Source organism: Hipposideros armiger, unplaced genomic scaffold (genome assembly GCF_001890085.2).
Source record: "Hipposideros armiger isolate ML-2016 unplaced genomic scaffold, ASM189008v1 scaffold_1412, whole genome shotgun sequence".
In the NCBI taxonomy this organism is placed as follows: Eukaryota; Metazoa; Chordata; class Mammalia; order Chiroptera; family Hipposideridae; genus Hipposideros; species Hipposideros armiger.
The window spans coordinates 2,784-24,916 of NW_017732762.1; the positions used below are offsets into that span (position 1 = coordinate 2,784).

At 38.8% G+C, this 22,133-nt stretch overlaps 1 protein-coding gene across 1 annotated transcript in view; it reads right to left on the reverse strand.

Moving 5' to 3' along the window:
- Positions 1-2,116: 2,116 nt before the first annotated feature.
- LOC109377454 (contactin-associated protein-like 4) overlaps positions 2,117-22,133 on the reverse strand; it is a 47,943-nt gene continuing 27,926 nt past the window's right edge. Inside the window, exons 2-3 of the mRNA XM_019633798.1 lie at positions 14,956-15,066; positions 2,117-2,441 (exon numbers count right to left, since the gene is read on the reverse strand). Of these exons, the coding sequence (XP_019489343.1) occupies positions 2,233-2,441; positions 14,956-15,066 (320 nt within the window). The 3' untranslated portion in view covers positions 2,117-2,232. The remainder of the gene's footprint in view (positions 2,442-14,955; positions 15,067-22,133) is intronic.

Consider the following 22,133-nt stretch of genomic DNA (forward strand, 5'->3'; position numbering starts at 1 on the left):
GTCAATAATTCAATAAATTTTCATTTATTGGGATGGGAGGGCAAAAATATAAACCTTAATTAATACAACTAAAAATAAGCATGCCTTAACTACTAGTTACTTAATTTTAATAATCAATTTTAGTTGTTTGTTTTATTTGTTTTTATCAATATTTAGTTTTGAACAAAAGTTCTTTATATAAGTGCTTCATTAAGCTTTAACTTTTAGTCTTGTTTTAATTTATTAAATTTATTGGGGTGACAATGGTTAGCAAAATTATATAGGTTTCAAGTGTACAATTATAATACATCATCTATATGTTGGATTATGTGCTCATCACCCAGAGTCAGTTCACCTTCCATCACCATATATTTGATCCCCTTTGCCCTGTTCTACCAGCCCACTCCCCTCTTACCCTCTGGTAACCACTGAACTGTTGTCTGTGTCTATGAGTTTTTCTTTCTGTTTGTTTTTAATTAATGTTTATCTTAACCCCAGACTTTGTGCTCTTAGAATTAGCTCAGCATTAATATCTACTTCTGACCATACACATGGCAACTGCTTGTTTGGGAACGTTAAGTCAGCCAGCCCTACAGACACAGACAATTTCCCTCCCATTTTGTTCTTTCATCTAGTGTTAGACAACTAACTACTTCTTGATTCAATTTACATCAACATTTATTGATGAATTATTAAGAGCTCCTGAGATAAACAACAGACTGCACTCTATTAAATTGTAATAAGCAACAGAGTTATAAGAAAATTCAAATGAGGGTCAATTGATAACCAACAAATATCATTTCATCACCTGTGCAAGGAAGACAAGCAGTATGCTAGGAAGTAATGACTTTTCAGCTGATACTGTTCCTTTTACCATGGCAATTAAGAGAAAACATTGTAAATAGTTACAAAACATCCTTAGCCTTAATTAAATGGAAGCTAAACTGTATAATTTTTTATTGTGGTAAAATACACATACCATAAAATTTACCATTTTAGCCATTTTAAGTGTACAGTTCTGTGGCATTAAATACATTCACACTGTTGTGCAGCCATGTCCACCATCCATCTCCAGAACTTTTCATCTTCCCAAACTGAAACTCTGTCCCCATTAAACACTGACTCTCCAATCTCCCTCCCCAGGCCTTGGCAATCATCTAAACCATATTTTTAATAACAAGAACAAAGTAGTTTCATCTCTACCTGGCCAATCCTTAGGTCACACCCCCTCCACTTGCACCCCTCCCCCCGCCACTGCAAATACTGTGCCGATGCTTGCAGCACTGTACTCTGACAGCCTCTCATTCAGAGCATACTGTGATTTACAGGTGTAAAATGATAATAACTATGTAACTTATTACATAAATTTTAACATTCAAAAAGTTTAGCAAACAAAATTTAAATCTTCTGAAAGAAGCATGGATATATAAGCAGAAGGAACTATGTCACTGATGCAAAATACAGTTGACCCTTGAACAAAGTGGGGGTTAGGGGCGCTGGCCCCCCTCACACTTGAAAACCCACATACAAATTTTGACTCCCCAAAAACTACAGCTGTCCCCCGGTATTTGCAAAAAATTGGTTTTGGGACCCTCATGGATACCAAATCCCACAGATGCTCAGTCCACTTTGTAAAATGGTGCAGATCCATGCACAGTCAGCCCTCCACATCCACAGACTCCCAGCCATGGATTGAAAACAATACAGGTATTTATTGAGTCAGCTGTAATTTAAGGCAGTTATGACTTCCAAGGACCCCAGAGATCTAGGACTCATGAATCACAAGGGGCCACATGGTGCCCGAGTTCCTGGGGGGACAGCACTTGTGTCCCTCATCACATCCTCCACAAGGACACTCTCTATTATGTGTATTTTTAAATGCCCGGGTCTTTCCGAAATCTCACTTAACCAAGGACATAGAAGAATGAATTTACTTTATTAAACAATGCTGAGGCAACTCAAACTACTGTCTTATTCAACAAAAGTAAAGTAGCCTATATGTGACTTATTTATTCCCTAGACTGTTGAAAGGAATAATGGGAAGACTTTTTCATGTTTCAATATATTACTAATTGTTTTACTTTTACTTATTTCATAGACTATACATAGCCAATGTGTTTTAAAATGTCCTATGTCTTACATTCACTCAAAAACATTTTCAAGTGATTTAGGAGGCTCCTTTTCTATATATAATCTGATATGTTTGCTGTAACATGCTCTAATGACATAATTCATACTGGGATGGACTGCTTTTCAGTAAAGACATACCAAGAGGCTTTCTTCTCGCTGATACTGCTTCCAGTTCCTCCCACCATCACTGAACATAAGGAGGTAGCTGGTCACCCAGTTGGAGCTCCCATATCCTCCCTGGGTGGCCACAGCAGTGACCTCCATTCTCTCTCCAAGGTCAATCTGCAGCCACTGGTATTTATCTGACACAAGTGGGCTCCAGCCACCAGCTCCTTTTTGTGGAAATAGAAACAAGAAAAAATGGTAAGGAGAAAGAAATATTTAAAATCTATATTAGCTTATAATATTTATTATATTATATAAGCTAATTATTATATCACATTATAATTAGCTTATGTGAACATAAGTGAAATTTGTGAAAAGCATAGTTTCAAACTCTGGAATATCTAATGCCTCATAATTACACACACACACACACAATCAGAACACAGACTAAGTATAAATGGACAAAGCCTAACTAAGTGCTTTAGTTTTAGCTCCTAACTACTGACTCCCTGGGGTTTCAGGATCCCACTACATGACAGTACTTAATGTGACTGGTGGATACCACACACCATGCCATCACATCAGTGCTTGGAAGGAGCGTTTTTACTGACCTTCATGCATGATTGCCCTTTGCTGGGTGGACACAAAGGAAAATATTCAGACTGTGGTGGGCCTAGAAAACCTTAATTCTGGATTCCTAACATTAGGAAGCACAGTGTCGCGTGCTGGGCTAACAGCTGTTATGGCACCCCCTAACCTCACGGTGCTTACAGACTCAGAGAGAAGCAGACAGTTCAAAGAACAACTCCAAGTGTGATGTGGCAGGGGTGGAGGTGAAGGGGGTTTCTGTGCAGGGACAGAGCCTCTGAGAGGGCTGTAGGGAGGGAGAGAGAGCCTGGATGGAGTGGATGAGAAATATTCCTCAGGGATGCAAGACAACAGGTGCCGAGCAGAAATCTGTGCTTTGTCTGTGAGATACAGAAGAATGGGGGCATTTGAGGATGTATTGCTGATATATTTTTTTCTTCCAGTGTAATGAAAACATGAGTTTTGAATTTAGATTTGTCAACTTGAATTTTCTAATTTTAAATTAATATAAAATATAGGCTGGCTGAGTGGTTCAGTTGGTTAAGAGCTCGCTCAAGAGTTTGAGCTCTGAGCAACAGCGGTTCGATTCCCGGCCTGAGCTGAGCAGCCACTGAGCTGCCAACAGGTGGCAGGATGGCTCAGCTAAAAAAAAAAACAACAATAAATATATAAAATATAAAAATTAGGAACTAAATTTGAAAATCATTCTGAAACTGATATTTTGCTAATTATCCATATCTAGAAAACAACAGTGTTTTGGAAACAATCCCTAATATGACAAAATTAGCTTTAAAAAAAATTCCCCCCACTGTTTTGACACTTAACTTGTGGCTCTGATAACAAGGGCTGACACTTCAGATCAAATTTAATATCTGTTTGCTAAAGCCATTAGGACTGAGCCCAGTGGGGGGGCCTATGTCAGAAGGTGTGTGACATGGTTATAAGTTGGCTCATGGGAAAGGGGAGTGGCACTCACACCAGGACATGGAAACACCACTCGGAGGTGGCGCATCTGTTTCCTCATCATGTTCTCTGTCAACAGCACAACATTTGTAAAATCTAAAGCCACGTTACTTAGAACCCAGATTCTTTCTAAGGTTTCCTCATTCTCTGCATTAAATCTCTGTTCAAATATTCAGTATTTTCCTTTCATTGTACCATAAGCACAGTGTCTATTCCTTTGATCCAGAAACTTAAGTATGTTGGCCAGCTGAGTGGCTCAGTTGGTTAAGAGCTCGCTCAAAGGTTTGAGCTCTGAGCAACAGCGGTTTGAGTCTGGCCCGAGCTGACCTGCCGCTGAGCTGCCAACAGGTGGCAGGATGGCTCAGATAAAAACAAAAAACAAACAAACAAACAGAAACTTAAGTATGCTGCGATTTCGGTTGTTCTGTAAGGCATCTTTTAACTTTACATTTTGAAATAATTCCAGATTTACAGAAGAATTGCAAGGATGGTATAGAGAATTCCCAAATGCCTTTTATCCAGTTTCCCTGACCTTAACATTTTATATCACCACAGTATTGTTACCAAAATCAAGATATTAACACTGGTACAATATTAATGAAATGACAGACTCTATTTTGATTTCTCCAGCTTTTCCATTAACTACCTTTTTCTGTTCCAGGATCCGACATTGCATTTAGTCTGTGTCTCCTAAGTGTCCTCCAACCTGTGACAGTTTCTCAGTCTTGCTTTGTCTTAGATGACAAGATTAGCTCTCACCCAACATCTTTCTGCCTACTTCTACTGTTTTGTCCAGGGTCCCATCTAATGTTTGATACATGGGAAGTCCTTCTGCATTCTAGCTGGGATTGAACTAATAGACTAAGGTAGCATTACCCAATAGCTGCCCATACTTTATAATTACTGCCCCCCAAAAATTAAAAAGCAGGTGTTGGCCTTTAGCTGATCATTTGAACTTGGAGGTTCTACATTTGAAAATTTATATGAGTCAGTTTAAATCTCTGAGAAACTACTAAATGTCCTGTGGCTTGTTCCTAGTCATTAGTATTAAAGTTCTAAAAAAATGTACTGATACACTTTTTTGCATTTCACAATATTTTTCAGCCATCTTTGATTGCTCAAAGCCAGAAGTCAGCATTAACGCAGGTACCACCTGTAAGTAAAAGGTATCAGCACATCTCCACCATGTGGCCCTGGGGCCAGTCTCTTCCACAGGTGTAGATAGCTCTCTGCCACCCACACTTGAATGCCTGCAGGTAATCCACTTGGAGTATTTCCCATCCCTTACCTGTGGTGAGGAGGCACTATAGGTATACAGATTGAGCTATCTGGTTAACTAAGGAAACTGATAAAGTAATGAAATTTCAGAACCCCTGTGCTATGGGGCAGCCCAGACCACTGCTGGCTGGTAACAGGATCTGCTGTGCACGCACTGATTTTTCTAACGTTTCATAAAATGTTGAATGCACAGACTGGGAAATACACAAACGCAACCTGAGGACTCTGAGGGCGCATTAAGCAGCTGACTGACTGGCCTGGCAACCACGCTGTACAAGGGAAAACAGAACAGAACAGAGCACACTGACAACGTGAGAAGCCGGGACTTGAGCACCGTGGCCCAACAAGCGAGCAGTGCAGATCATGGTTCTTAAACTGGTCAGCCTGCACTGCTAAATGCCACTGATCTTTCATAAACTCCACGTGGGAACCAACACCCCAGAAACAGAGCCCAGAGGTTCCTAATTACTGTTTTGGAGTCACCCAATGCTTAACCCACAAGAAAAGCACCTGCCCCACCCCAGCGCTTCCGCTTCCTACAGGGCAGACTGTCTTTGTTCACTGCCCCCTGCCTCTCTCCCTCTGCAGCCTCTTAGCTGAGTGAAGCATCACAATTTACACAAAGGAAAACACGTCCAGAGGGCCCAACTTGCACAGAACCAGGTTCCAGTGCCAGGGACATCAGCAAACACAAACTATTGTTCTCACTCTTAAGGAAAGCATGGCAGGTGCCCATCAGGGCAGCAGTGAGGATGCAACAAGCCCCGTGGAGCACCTAGCACTTTCCCTGCCATAACTTGTCATGAACACGGGGCGGGTGTCACAGCCACTGCTTCCAGGGGCAAGAGGGCCCACAGCAGGGTGCTGTACTTCTCGGTCATCTCACTACTCAACGGCTGATGCCTGCCACTCGATGCTAGATAAAGGCGAGAAAAACGACACATGCATATGATATGCTCAGGACCCTGCCAGAGCCTCACAATTCCTCCACACACCCAGCCAGCAGGACTGGTGCCAGTCTCTGCTTTGCAGCTGAAGAAAAAGCAGTTGCTTTAGGTTCTTGTGAGGCTATTTTCTTAAAGCTTAGCTCCCTTGTCATTCTCTACCCCTCTAAGAACACATCCCCACAGTTACTCAGCATTGTTTGCTGTTGATAACCAGGCTGTCTTTTATACTGATATATTGGGAGCTATATTGGAAGGTTTCTGTCTCTACTTATTGCTGTGTGATTGATTGGCTCAGACAGACAGTGACACTTCCTTGGGGAGAGAAAAGGCTCAACAGGAATCTCTCTGCTGGGGCCTTCATTACTCTGACCACTGATCATGACGACAGTGACCACTGCTCCTGGTGGCCATGTGACATGCTTTGTGCAGAGAGGGAAGTTACCCAGAGGTGAAAAGAAAAATAAGCTCATGCTTTCTTCAAGTTTCAACGTGACCCAGCACACAGACACCCAAGGGAGCAAAAGTCAAGGGGGTTTATTTGAAGTGAGCAGACCCCCACCCATCGGGAGAGCATCTACATGCCAAGTGAATATATGGCTAAATTGAAATTGTTGCCAAGTGAAGTTTCCCTCCAAGATGGTTACTACATTGTCTCACATCTCACCTAGCTAAGTGTGTTCCTTTCCCCACTCACATGTATTTTAATTCACAGAATTGTCATTAAAAGTTCTAGGTGGGGCCCAGAACTTCTGAGTGGGAAGAGGATGAGGGAAGCAGGAACCCATCACTGCTTTCCCCCTGAAAGATGACAGGTGACCCCAGGAGCTGGTGGGTTAGTGGGGGGCTCTGAGGATGCTCCCTGGCCTCCCTGCTCATTGAACTCTGGGCTTCCATGCTGAAGATTTTGTCAGACCCTGCTTATGTTGATGAGGGGAATTCAGGTATTTGCTTCAGTTCTGATTTCTTAGGCGGTGATTCTAGCTGTCTACATATAGTATTTCTGGCTCTCATGTTGTAGAAAAAGCAGAAACCCTGCCTGTGGACCTGGCCAGGCATGCTCTGGTTCCCCTCTGCCATGACTCTCCCAGCAGCTTAGGCAAGAAGGGCAGCCTCCCACCCAGTGCATCCACAGAGAAAAGTCACATGAGGCTGCCTAATTGTGAAAAGGCCTGGACTCCTATCTAAAATGCAAACATACCCTATACTGGCTTTATAAATGATTAAAAAAACAAGTGTATCATGATCAATTTTAGACTTGCATTAAATGCCAATAACATTGATGAAAAAAAAGCACATTGTGACCATTCATGGGTGACTCCCTGAAGCTCTGTGTGCAGCATCCCCAGGGACAAGTTCAAGTTCCAAGCAATGAACATTCACTATTGCAGCTCTTTCTCCATCAAATAAACAAAAATCTATTGATTCCATGTGTTTTGCTTTGCTTTCCCCACATATACTCGTGACCAAGTTTTAAAGGAACATACAGTAGAGGCAGTCAGATCTGAGTTGATCTGAGGATTTTCAGTTCTCATTTGTTTGAAGTCCTGCATTGACAAATGTGTGAGATGACTGCTAATTTCTCACCTTAGAAATAAAATTAAAATTGCCCAGAGACCCTATAAACATTCTGAACAGGTAGTCAATACCTGATTTATGACTGAATAAAATGTGCAACTGAGCTTATTTGTTCATATTCCATAAAACTTCATGTTTACGAGGAGTGCAGCTCCGGGATCTGGTCTCATTCTATGAACCATCATATGAACCCAGGGGGAGGCAGCCTGGGTTATTCAGAACATAACTCACAGGTCATCTTGAGGCCGGTCAGCATGAAAGCATCTCCCTCAGATGTGTACAGAACTGGGGGAGGCCAGGCTGTCTCGGCAGAAGCCCATCATGCTTCCCACCAGTGCTCCATTGCTGTTCTTCAGGCAACACCTCCTTTTTTGTTTGTTTGTTTGTGATATAATACTGTGTAGAATCATGTCAGGAAATGCAAGGGTGAGATGCTCAGAGATAAAACCACGAGAACTAAATTATCTATCCATTTATGATTGCTCAGTCAGCCAAAAGCCTCCAGAGGTAAAAATTCCATTGATGGTAACACATTTTCTTTAATGATGTTATGTAGCTTAATGCATTACAATTTATAAGCACACTGTGAGAGCCTTAGATAAAAAGAGGCATGTACAGATTACCGTATTTGCCGGCGTATAAGACGACTGGGCGTATAAGACGACCCCCTAACATTTCCACTCAAAATACAGAGTTTGTTATATACTCGCCGTATAAGACTACCCCCTCTTCCGCACACCTTCCACACACCAAATAAAAGGTAAAACAATATCAGATTTGATTTGGCCCACTGAAGTGCAAACAAGCGTATTGTATTTCGTGTCACCACATAACCGTTTTGGCGATGTTGAGCCACCATGTCTGCTACATGTTTTTCGAGTTCTGGCCAGTGTGGGGTGCCTCTTCTTAATGCACACTTACCCCTTGGCATACTCTTTAATGCTTTCTCATTTGATTTCCAGTCCCGAACCATCTTTTCTGTTACTCCATATTGTCTTGCAGCAGCACAATTATTATTTTCCTTAGCAAAGTTTATAACTTTCAGTTTAAAATTTGCATCATACTTCTTTCTTTTGGCTGGTGCCATGATAGGGATGATAGGGGTTTGACTGGTCGACATTTTCTATGCTGTACTGTACAATGGTGCAGTATTGTGGTTGGCTGTTGGCTGTATACAAAGCCTGATTTGATTGGTCCCTGCTCCCTGTTTGCCCGCCCTGTCACTATAGCAGTCTGGTCCACCCTTGCATCAGCATCTCCCTGGGACCTCACTAGTGCGCAAGTGCGAGCTCTTCAACATTCTAACAGGCACCATGATAGCACAAAATCACGAATCTTCAATGCATATGTAAAGAAATATACGGTAACCCGAATTTACCACACTCGCAAAATCGCATAACAGCCGAGCATACACCCAGCAGCACTGCTGATGCCTGAACGGTATGTGGAATGAAGTGGGCGGGCATCGGGAGGCCACTATGGCACGGGGCAAGCACTATGGGCAGTCTATCTGAAGTGTACCTGGCGTATAATCCGACCCCCCACTTGGAGGCATACTTTTCAGGGCCAAAAAATCGTCTTATACGCCGGCAAATACGGTACCTGTGATACAAAATAGGGTATTGCATGTGAATGCAAAAAGGATGAGGTCTCAGCATCACAAATGTAATAGGACTTTTCTGGGCCTAAGTTGCCAGGACAAAACCATCTGATACTCTTCTTCCCTCGGCATGGTGATCCAGGATCTCTCAGGCCATCAAACAGGGCTTAGAAGTTAGCTGGATCTGACTAGATCTGAACAGAAGGTCACCTTGGCAAGGACAAATTAAACCTAACACCATGGCTATGGCCTGACTGCTGAAGCTGGAAACCAAATGAGATACACTGTCAGACTTCAAGGTGTAGGAAGTGACATACAACAGATTCCATAAGGGCCAATGATCTGCCTTTTGGGAATCTGGCCTGACCAACAGGTCTACCCACCACAGGCTTCAGGAGTGGTTGCCAAGTAACCCCCAGGGTTAACAGCTGACAAACTACCCTCAGCAGATGGCAGTTAGCTGAGACCCAACATGGGAGCCCTCCCACCATCCAGAGCCTGGAACCATGAGTTCATCCCATACATCCAAATACTGTGTCAGAAAGAAGCTGGAAAACATGAAGAAATCTGAGCATCCCTGGAAGACACTCACCCATCCAAAACAGGCTACTAATATGAAAAGGACTGAGTATCACCTTATTCTGGGGTAACTCTATAATTTGGGCTGCTTGATAGATACAAATAACTGACAACACTGCCTCCCTGAAGGTTGCTGTCAGCACTGAAAATATGCCGGGTTTATTCTGGTTGGTCTCACCCAGCACCTCAAGCTCTGCGGTGGGAGCCTGGAGACTTGGGAGCTGGCAAAGGGCCTTGGGAGAACCTGAGCAGATGGTGCTCTTTGCGTGGCCACGTTTCACATGCATGTTGTGAAGGTGGCCTGTCCACTGCACTCAGCATCTGGATGCATCTGCAGGGTCGTTTGGTTAAAAAAAAATCAAAACAAATGGTGGCTTTAAAAAAAGGATGTGCATTGGCCCTAGTAAGTCTAAAAACTTTTAGGAAAGAGAGATAAACAGAAAGTAAAATCTGAACCTGAGAGGCACAGATTTCCCAGTATATTCTTAGGCCTTTATCAAAATCTGGTTTGCAAGCCCTTAAGTGTGATTTGAATTGTTCTAGTGTTCAGTTAAACTGGCCAGTTCTATCAGGCTCCTGAACTGTGACTAAAAGATAAGAATATACAAAAACTATGATTTTTGTTAAAAACATGAGGGAAAAGTTTACTATTATAAGACTTGCATCAAGCATTTTGATGTAATATTCTGATTTATATCAGGAGTTGACATACTTTTAGATATCCAAAATTATTATTTACTCTTTCAATGCATTTTGTTAACATTTCTCTGTTGAAAACCAGTGAATTTTATATCATACCCTATTTGGGATATTGCAGAGTCCAAATAATCAGAGGTCCATACTTAAGAAAACATTTAAATATCTGATGGCCATACTGTTAAAATCATTTTTCTTTATTTTGCTAAATCCTATAGTAGTAACTTATACTACTAATTATAGTTCCTGCATTGAGATATAAATCTTAATGCTGAGAATAGTTCCTAAAATGCTCAGCCATCAGTTGCATCAGGAGCATTAGACACAACCTCTCCTGGCTCCACCACCAGATAACAGTCTGTTTTGAGGAAATACGCTCGATGTCTCGACATGAGAAAGGTAGAGAACTACAGACAGAAAAGAAATCGTCGGGTCAGTTCAGCTTGTCTCCATCTACTTTCTGTTTGCAATAAACAACACAGCATTCTGAAATGTCATTTTTGATAGTTAAAGCAAGCTCATTTGCACTGTCACTGATAAGGTGACTTGTCACATTAGAGTCCATGATTTTTAGCATCTGCTAAATGAATAGAGTGGTCCTTCTCTCTGAGAATGATTGTTTACACAAGCATTTTGAGGAACGACAAAGAGGAAAAAATGCATGGATGCTTTTTCCAAGTTAATTTCAGGCATCTTCCGGCAAGACCCCACATCTCAGCACCACGCCTGCGCTTACAGATCACGTGACGGAAGAGAAGATGGTATCCAGAGTTGGAAAAAAACATTTGAAAAGCTACTGAGACAGCCTGATGAAGGGTCACTTAGAGAATAATAATTATGAAAACAGAAGGCAATTTTCACAAGCAAAATGTAGAATGAAAACCCAGCATGGGTTACTATAAGATAGTTTTTTGCTTTTGTTTTTTAACTTTCTGTCTGGGTAAACTTGGAGTACAAAGGTTTTTTAGGAGATTTTTGAGAAGAGAAAAATTAAGTCAATATTATAGCATATTCTTATTTAGAATCCAGTCAGATTTTAGCAATCTTAATTCTGTATGAGAAATATTAGGTAACTTGTAATTTTAGGAAATATCAATATTAATGGAGATAAAATTGGCCACCATGAACCATCAAACCCAATTTTCCAAGAACTTTATTTTTTTTTACTTTTTATAATTAGTAATATTTATTAATAGGATTTTACAATGGTATACAAGTTTTAAAACAAAAGTGATATACAAAGGGTGCTAAAAAATGTATACACATTTTAAGAAAGAAAAACTACATTAAAATTCAATGTGTTATTTTTTGGGGGGAGGTCTTTTTTAATTTATTTTTAAATTTTATTTTTAAACTGGTTTCAGGTGTACAACACAGTGCAATAGTTATACTTTTACCCCTCAAAGTGACAATCCCCCTCCCCCAAACTGCTGCCCCACTCCCCACCCCGACCCCAATATCATACATATCTATTACAATTCCATTGACTCCACTCCCACACTATACTTCACATCCAGTGACTACATATATATTCAATTATAGTTGACATATAATATTATACAACATCACCTTCCAGTGTACAGTGCTGTAATCAAGCGTCATCCATGAAGTGGTCTCCCTAACAAGACATGTGACCACCTGACACCCTACAAAATCTTTACAACACTATTAATTATATTCCCAAAACTGTCTTTTATGTCCCTGTGGCAATGTTGTAGTTACCTATTATGCTGTCTAACCCCTTCCCCTGCTCCCTCATCCCCATTTTCCAAGAACTTTAGATTTTTATCTAATGGCTTCAATTTTCTTGAGCAGGTATATGAATAAATGAACGTGTCTCTGTTTTACTTCTTAAAATCTATGAGTTTTGAGAAATTATATGTTCAGGCATTTGGGGATGCTAACTTCTCAGCAATTCTATATTCCTATTGTATAAATAGGTGATGTATATGACATCGTGTGAACCTCAGACTTCAAAATGAGAAGACAAGAAGAACCAGACTGGAGAGTGCAAAAAGTAACTCTGGGAGCACTTCGTCCTGTGTTGAGTGATGATAATAACCTGTTACTATCTCCACAGTAAGCGGTACTTCCATTAGGGAGCTCCCAGGAAACACACAAACATGTGGTGACTCTCAGAACACAGTTTCTCTCCTCTTTGGCTCTGCCTATCCCTAGAAATGGCTGTACCTCCCCCAGCTTCTCTACTCATCCCTTTCGTAGACGTCGTTCCATTTATCACTAAGTTTTTTCTGAGAAATATTTCACTATTTCTCATAAATTAATAGAAAACAAAATAAATACATGCATAAAATGTGTAAGTAAAAAATAAATACATAAAATAGAAAACACAAAATGTACAATAAATTATAATTAATATTTGCTGCATGTAGAATTAGTAAAGTACTTTAAAATCATAAAATACCTTTAATTTGAAATTATTTGGCTTTCAGGATATAGTGGCTCAACTGTATACACACACACACACACACACACACACACACCAGTAATTACTCTTATTATAGACTATTCTCTTAGCACCTTTATGTGTCAGGTAGCTGCAGTCATTAGCTATTATACATAAAATTCTTGTGGAAGTTGTGATAATCTGAGACATGTCTAATTCTTATTAAAAATTCTGGAAGCTTGATGACTTCTGGGCAAAATAAGAAACTAGAAAGGTAAAACAGATCATCTTCTTTAAAACCTCCAAATATGATAACACAGCACAAGGAAATTTTAACTATATAATCCAGTAGTCTAACATAATTTTCATCACTAGATAACACACAGAATTTGCGAAAAAGTTAAAATTACTGTATATGAAGAATCATCACCATCATTATAATCATTCGTATTTTATACTATCCACATTTTACATTATAATACTCTAAACTCCAGTGAACTAATATGTCTATGTTCTCCAGCATTTACAAAGACAAAGGAAATCCCACGAAAGACTCTGGGCTGCTGGCTTTTGACAGAACATACACATCAATAACCCTTCAGAAGGAATATTTAATAAATTGTGCCATTTGAACCAGGCTTTAGAAATAAGTATAAAGTCAGGTGGTCATATCCAGGAATATTTAGCAAAATACACATCATATGCAATCAGAGTAGCAACAGCCATAAAATAACTCTCATCAGTTGATTGCCACTCTCTTAAAAAATTTTTTAATTGAAATTTGCAGAGAGTAGTCTGAATACAGAACCTAAGCTTTATACTTACCATTTCATGACTGCTTATCATATTTTGAATAATTAATTTTTTAATTAAGTGTAATGGAAATAAGTTAATCTTAAACTTCAGAATTTTTCCTTCTAATGTTTATAAACCTCAGTGTCATCAGACTGACAGCACTAGAGGCCTGAATAATAGGGATATTCTGAACATGATATCAGAAACACAATACAAGCCACTTGTGCTTCTTTAACTAACTAAATATGGTGCTTACTTAGTTTTTACAAGCTTTGGGCAACCATGGGAAAGTTATATGTTAAGCTGATATTAGAGTAACCACCACATCAAAAATAGTTAATTTGATAATTTGTTAATTGAAATTTGGTTTCAATAAGAAGATATTTTTACTGGGGTGCTAAAAATGATCATGCATGATGCTTAGAGGAGTAAATATCAGGCCATAAAATGCTCCTTTAAGGTAAAAGGCCACGAGGGTGGATAATTAATGGACATGCTCTCCCTCCAAGCTCACTGAATTTCTTCACTTGTTCTTACTCTTGCCTACCAATTTATTTGATCACTTACTAGGCTCCCCATTTGATTTTTAAGGGCACAGTAAAATTCAAGCTATCCTTGAACTCCAATCTGAGAAATACCAAATTAAGGGAGAAAAACACTCATTTCCATAGTGAGTAAGCAGAATTTACAACAGTGAACTTAAACAGGACACGGTTAATTTGACATTTTACTTTCTGAATTAATCTCTCATAAAGAAGTAATCTATCCCTTAAAATGTAGTGAAACATTTGAGTGTTAAGTGTATGTATATAATCATGCCTTTGCCTTATTTCCTCCCAGGCCACGTCCTGGGATGGAGTTGTTTTCCCATCATATCCCACTGCAGCCTCATAACTCACAGATGCCATCAGTGGCTGGTTAGTTTTCTGCCAGTGGCTGTGACACTGGCTGATTCATTTGCTGTTTTACTTATTCATGGCCAGCACATCTCACCAGTCACCATTCCATAGCCTGTTCTAAAACTATTTAAATAGGGAGGATAAAATGGGAAATCATCTAACTCCAGTAACTCTCTTCTGATTTGAATCTCACTTATGATCATTTGCTGACAACCAATAGAGAAGGGAGATATCAAAACAATGAAAAAAATGATAAAGAAGAAGAAAGCGAGCAAATAGTATGATGAACATACTTTCTTCAATGTCATTGAATTCAATATAATTATATTAACCAAGAATATTAACTGAGAATGAAAACTATTCTCTCTGAGAGAGAATCATGGTGGATTAACAAGGGAACAGTAGCAGGCTCACCATCTCTGCGATTGAGACTTGCGAACCCAGGGCCGTGGCTGCTGGACAGCTCTGACGAGCTGCTGAAGGACGCACGAGGCAAGGTGGATGCCAGTGGGGTATGACAGTCATCTGCAGGGAAAAATCCACTCTCTGGTTAGCACACTGCTCAAAAACGTTTCTATCCTCTTCTCTTTCTCCCTCCTCTTTTCCTCCCTCCTCTCTTCCTCCCTCCTTTGTTCCCTCCCACCCTCCCTTCTTTCCTTCCTTCTTTTCTTTCTTGTTAGTGAACCTGCTAGGAAATGCTAGAACCTGGAGTAAACATCAGTTTTGATCTCAGGTGTGCTAGCAAATGTTTATCAACAGGATTTTAAGAAAGATAAAAACCCACATTGGTAGAATTTGCCACTTTCCATGTAAATACTCCTACCATGGTCAGTTCAACGCTATCAGCATGTCACTGGCCATGGAGCTGGAAAGAGAGATGTACACATCACATTACACAGTATTTTCACCATGCAGATACAAGGTATGTGAATAACCTCAACGGCACAGATAATAGTGAGAGGCCATAAAATAAAGAAGTGGTGAGTTTTCAGGATTTATTACTTTTGTTTTTAATTTACTTAATTATAAGCTTATATAATTTAATTTTTAATAATGGCTGTATTTTAACAATTTGATTGCAAAACTCTTGAAAAGTTAACGATTGGTTCTTGCTAGCTGCTAAAACTTGGTTCCAGCACACTGCTTCTCAGTGGGGGAAATACTAAAACTATTTCCTTTAAAATCAGAAAGAACACTTTAATAGGCATCACTGCTTCTGTTGAACATTGCACTGAAAGTCTTATTAGTACATAAAAAGTTTTTAAATGAAAATTGAAGAAAAAAATAGTAACTGTCATCATTTCCAGATGATATGATTGACTAGGCAGAAAATCCAAAAGTAATTGGGCTAGCGTATATCTCAATATCCAAAAACTGATTGTATTTTAAACTATATCCACATTTAGAAAATAAATTAAATAGAATAGCAAATAGTAACAACACAATCTAAGAATGACTTTTACAAAATCTTATAAGACTTTTATGGGGATTATTATAAAAATTGTATTGAATGACATTAAAGAAAATCTGTATAAATGCAGACTATAATAACTGCAAATAGGGAGACTCAATATTTTTAGGGTATCAATTTTTCCTAGTTTGATGTAAAGATTCCTTAGAAGTCCAATCGAATGGAAAAAGCCCAGGAGGGTTCTTCAAAGAGTTTGAAGCAGTGAACCATATGGCTCAGGAGTACAGAAGTGATTTAGGGGGTCTGTAAAGATGAACAGAAAGAACACACCATTATTTTCCACAACCTCTAGCTAAAATTCAGCATTTTCTTCACTTATGAGTGCAGACAAACCACACCATTATCAGTAGTGCCTGTGCACTTGTTACCAATATAATTTATAGATATTTTTATAGCAATCGTCACACATATCTATAAATAGTGTTTCTCTTCCTCATTACTTAAAACAGTATTTATTAAACTCACCACTAGATATTGTTATTTGGTGTGCTAGTAACTAAGAAGACTTTTCAAGAGAATTGGTTTTCTTTGTAATTATATGTATATATTTTATGTATTTACAAACATTGCTCTGAGAAGGGCTCCCAGGCTGCAGCAAAAGGCCAAAGGGATCTGGTTGGCACTAGGAAGGGCTAAGAAGCCCCTGTGGAGGGTGTGAGCATGGAAAGTACAAAACTGCTGAGCTATTCCTGGGGCATTATTAGCACAGCAATTTCTCATACATTTAATTAAAAACAAAACAAACAAACAAACAAACAAACAAAAACCGCATGCTGAACAGACAGGCCAGCACCATTCCTTTTGTGAGTAAAGAGGTCGCAGAGATCTAACCAGCTTCCTCAGTCACACTGCGTGTTGAGAACTAGTGATGATCATCTCCTTAAATTGTTAACTTGGAAAGCTTGCTCCATTCCCATCCTGGGCTGCAGCACACCATCTCTCCAGACGCTGCTCCTCTGCTCACACCTTTCTCATCCCTCCACTTTGGGGTCTCCCCTTACTGGGCTAGAAGCTTAATGAGAACCAAGAGTATATTCTGGTGCCAGTCTGGGGCGAGGCGGGGCGGGGCGGGGGGAGGAGGGTGGCATTTACCAATTGTCTGCTATTGGGAGGCCACTCGTCCTCCCTAAACTTCAGTTTTCTCATCTGTACAAAGGGGATAATAACACCACAGAACTAATAAGGTTGCCGAGAGGATTAAAAATGTTTGCTTTTATTATTTTTGTTAAGGTAAAACAAGTCCTCACATATTAAAAGTTCCCTCAAAATATTCTATAAGGATATTTTTCCCATAGAGAGATATAGAAGGCACGGTTCAGTCACAAACCACATTGTCATTCTTTATTCTTTCCTGAAAAGACATATAAACTTTATTTTTTTTAAATTATTTTATTGGGGTTTTGGGGAAGGGGTACAGTGTTGGGAAATTGGGGGAGGCGAACAGCTAAGTTGTCCTTCAATCTTAGTTGTGGAGGGCGCAGCTAGCTCAACTCCAAGTCCAGTTGCCATCTGGCCATCCATAGGCAGCTCAGGGCAGCTCAGCCCAAGATGCCATGTACAATCTTAGCTGCGGGTAGGCATAGCCCACCATCCCATGTGGGAGTGAAACCAGCATCCTTGTTGTTAGAAACACGTGCTCTCACCAGCTGAGCCATCCTGCCACCTGTTGGCAGCTCACCAGCAGCTCAGCTTGGGTGCAGCTCACTGGCCCATGTGGGAATCAAACTGAAGACCCTGTTCCTCAGAGCTCGTGCTCTTATTAACCAACTGAGCCACTTGGCTGGCCCCAAAGTTTAATTTTTTAAAAAAGGAAAGAAATGAGAGAGAGAGAGAGAGAGAGAGAGAGAGAGAGAGAGAGAGAGAGAAGTAGCTTTTGTTTTTGAGAAACAATTTTATAAAAGTTTTTAAAAATTGATAATTTTTCATAACCATAACTTAGAAGCTTTAAAATCAGTTGTTCTGATTTACTCCAACATAGTTAAATTTGAGAATGCGTGTGGTCAAATACTAGGATGCCATATCCGGTATGGTACTGGAAAGGAGCGGCTCTGTATGTGAACAGGGTTTTCTGTGTGTTCATTGTGTTCCTGGCAAAGTTCCATCCAGGAAAGGGGAAGATGCAGATTACATCCAAAATCCCCATTCACTGCTGTTTTCAATCTGAAATGTCTAAATTTTATGCCGAGATTCCTAGAGTAGAAAGTGTTAAGACCTAATTTAATTTTCATTTTCTGACACCATTATAAAATATTTGAATCCCACTAAATGAATATTTTATCATTACTCTGATAAATAATATTTCTATCCCAAAACACATGACCCCTGAAATGATTTAAAACTATAAGACTTATTCATAAATAATTGTTTTCAACAAGTGATACGGCAAAACAACTGGAAAAAACAGCAGTTTATCAGGGGCAAACCAAGCAGAGCACAGATAATAAGCTTATAAGAATTAACATATGAAAATAGAGTAATACAGTTAAATAGGCTAAAGCAATTTTATTTCTCTTCATAATATCCACTCATATTAATAAGAAATGAATCTATGAAATAATCTCAATTTTGAAAGGCACTTACTCTTTCAAAATTTCAAATGTACTCAAGGTTAGGTTCTCAGAGAAGCTTAAGAACTGAGGCATTGTAATATGTTTTATAGAAAAAAGCAACACACCACAATGGTTCATGTTTCACATATGATTCACTTCAGACTGCTAGGGCTATCCTCTGTGCATGCTTTTGTAATAAACATGTATTTATGAAATACTCAGACCTTGTCTCAGTATTTGTACCTATTATAATGCCATTTTAATCAATAGCTTATTGTTTATCCTGCCAAAAAATACAAGCATTACACTAAAATTATAAAACAATATTTCAGCTTCTATTTTAAAAAAAATTGATATATACATACATTTTTTTTTCTTCAGGTGAAATCTTAGTGCAATGTTCAACAGAAGCAGTGATGCCTATTAAAGTGTTCTTTCTGATTTTAAAGGAAATAGTTTTAGTATTTCCCCCACTGAGAAGCAGTGTGCTGGAACCAAGTTTTAGCAGCTAGCAAGAACCAATCGTTAACTTTTCAAGAGTTTTGCAATCAAATTGTTAAAATACAGCCATTATTAAAAATTAAATTATATAAGCTTATAAATAAGTAAATTAAAAACAAAAGTAATAAATCCTGAAAACTCACCACTTCTTTATTTTATGGCCTCTCACTATTATCTGTGCCAGTTTCTTCGGTACTATAGATATCATGAACATTAAAAGGATAATAAAGGAATAAATGAGAAACTCTACACACACAAATTTGATAATCTAGGTGAAATGGACCGATTTCTTGAAAAATACAATCTGCCAGATTCACACAGAAGAAAGACAACCTGAATAAGTATACATCTAATACAGAATTTGAAGAAATAATTCAAATAATTATTTGAATAATATAATAACCTTCCAAAACAGAAAGCACCAGGCCCAGATTACTTCACTGATGAACTACCAAATATTAAAGGAAGAAATAATATCAATTCCCTACAATCCCTCTGAGAAGATAGAAGCAGAAGAAAGACTCATTCTATGAGGCCAGCAATACCCTAATACCAAAACCAGACAGGTATTACAAGAAAGGAACTTAGAGCCCAATATCTCTCATGAACATAGGTGCAAAATCCTAAACAAAACATTAGCAAATCAAATTCAACAACATATAAAACAATTGCATACCATGAACAAGTAGAAATTTATCCCAGGAATGCAAGGCTGATTCAACATTTTAAAATCAATTAATGTGATCCATCACATCAACAGGATAAAAACAAAAAAATCACACAATCATGTCAATAGACACAGCGACTGACAAAATCCAACAGCCATTCAGAGTAAAAACTCTTAGTAAACTAGGAATAGAACTTCCTCAACTTGATAAGGAATTGCTACAAAAAACCCACAGTTAACATCATACTTAATGGTGAGAAACATGAAGCTTTCCCACTAAGATGAGGAACAAGGCAAGGATTTCCTGTCACCACACCTTTTCAAATCCTAATGGAAGTCTTAGTTAATGCAATTAGACAAGAAAATTAAATAAAAAGGACATACATAGGGAAGGAAGAAATGTGTCTTTGCTCACAGGTGACAAGATAATCTATGTAGAAAATCCAAGTAAATAGGAATAAGAATTCCCAGAACTAAGTGATTATAGAAAGGCCACAGGATACAACATATCTATCTATCTATCTATCTATCTATCTATCTATCTATCTAACTATATCTTGTATATATAAGATATTATATATATTAAACAAGTGGAATTAGAAATTTAAACACAATGTCATTTACATTAGCACACTAAAATATGAAATACTTAGGTATAAGTCTAACAAAATACATACAAGATCTATATGAGGAAAATTACAAAACTCTGATGAACAGAATCAAGGAAGAACCAAATAAATGTAGAGATATTCCATATTCATGGACACAAAGACTTAATATTGACAAGATTTCAGTTTTTCACAATTTGACCTATAGATTCAAGGTAATTTCATAAAAATTCTAGCAAGTTATTTTGTGGATATAGGCAAAATGATTCTAAAGTTTATGTGGACAGGAGAAGACCCAGGAGATATCAACACAACATTAAAGTAGAACAAAGTTGTAGGACTGACACTACCTGACTTCAAAACTTACTATGAAGCTACACGAATCAAGACAGTGTGGCTTTGACAAAATAACTGACAAATAAATGAATGAAAAAGAATAGAGAGCCCATTAATACACCCACAGAAATATAACCAACTGATCTTTGACAAAAATGCAAGAGCAATACAATGGAGCAAAGATAGTCTTTTAAAAAAATGGTACTGTAACAAATTGACATCCATAGCAAAAAAAAAAAAAGAAAAAGAAAAAGAATCTAGACACAGATATTTCACCCTTCACAAAAACTAACTAAAAATGGACCACAGATCTAACTGCAAAGTACAAAAGTATAAAAGTCCTAGAAGATAACATAGGAGAAAATCTAGATGACCTTGTGTTTGGCAATGACTTCTTTTAGATACAACACAAAAGGCACAATCCATGAAAGAAAGAATTGATAAGCTGCACTTCATTAAAATTAAAATTGTCTGCTCTACAAAAGACACTGTCAACAGAGTGAAAAGACAAACCACAGACAGGAAGAAAACATTTGCAAAAGACTCATCTCATAGAAGACTGTTATCCAAAATATATAAAGAACTCTTAAACTCAGCAATACAAAAACAAAGAACTCCATTAAAAAAAAATGGTTCACAGGATTTAACTACACCTCACCAAACAAGATGTCAAATAAGCATATGACAAGACAGTCCACATCGTATGTCAACAGGGAAATACAAACTAAAACACAATGAAAGGGAGCTCCATAAGACTACCAGCTGATTTCTCAACAGAAATTTTGCAGGCCAGAAGGATCAGCTCAAAGTATTCAAAGTGATGAAAAGCAAAGACCTACAACCAAGATTGCTCTACCCAGCAAGGCTATCATTTAGAATCGAAGGACAGATAAGGAGTCTTCCAGATAAGAAAAAACTAAATGAGTTTACCATCCTTAAACAAGTATTACAAGAAATGTTAAAGGGACTTCTTTAAGAAGAAAAGATCGAGTCAGAAGATGGCAGATTAGGTAAATGCTATGCCTACTGCATCCGAGGATCACATCAAAATGACAAATAAATTGTAGAACAATTGCCTCAAGAATCACCTAAAGACTAGCTGAACAGAACCCCTATAACTAAGTATATAAAGAGGCCACATTGAAACTGGTAAGATGGGCGGAGACATGAAATGTGTTCATCCCAAACCCACAGAGAGAGGCTGAACCCTGGGAGGGACACCTTGGTGACAGAGGTCCCACCTGAATAGGTGGGGTGCCCCAGCCTCATGCCGGGCTCTCCAGGCCTGTGGTCTTGTGCCGGGAAGGGGAGTTCCCATAGCATCTGACAGTGAAAATCAACGAGACTCTGTATGCCTTTCTTGGTGGGGGACAAGGCAGCTGGAAACTCAGATGCCCTCTTGTAGAGCTAACACACAGACTCGCTCACTGGAAGGCACTCACCTGGTCTCTGATGGAGGG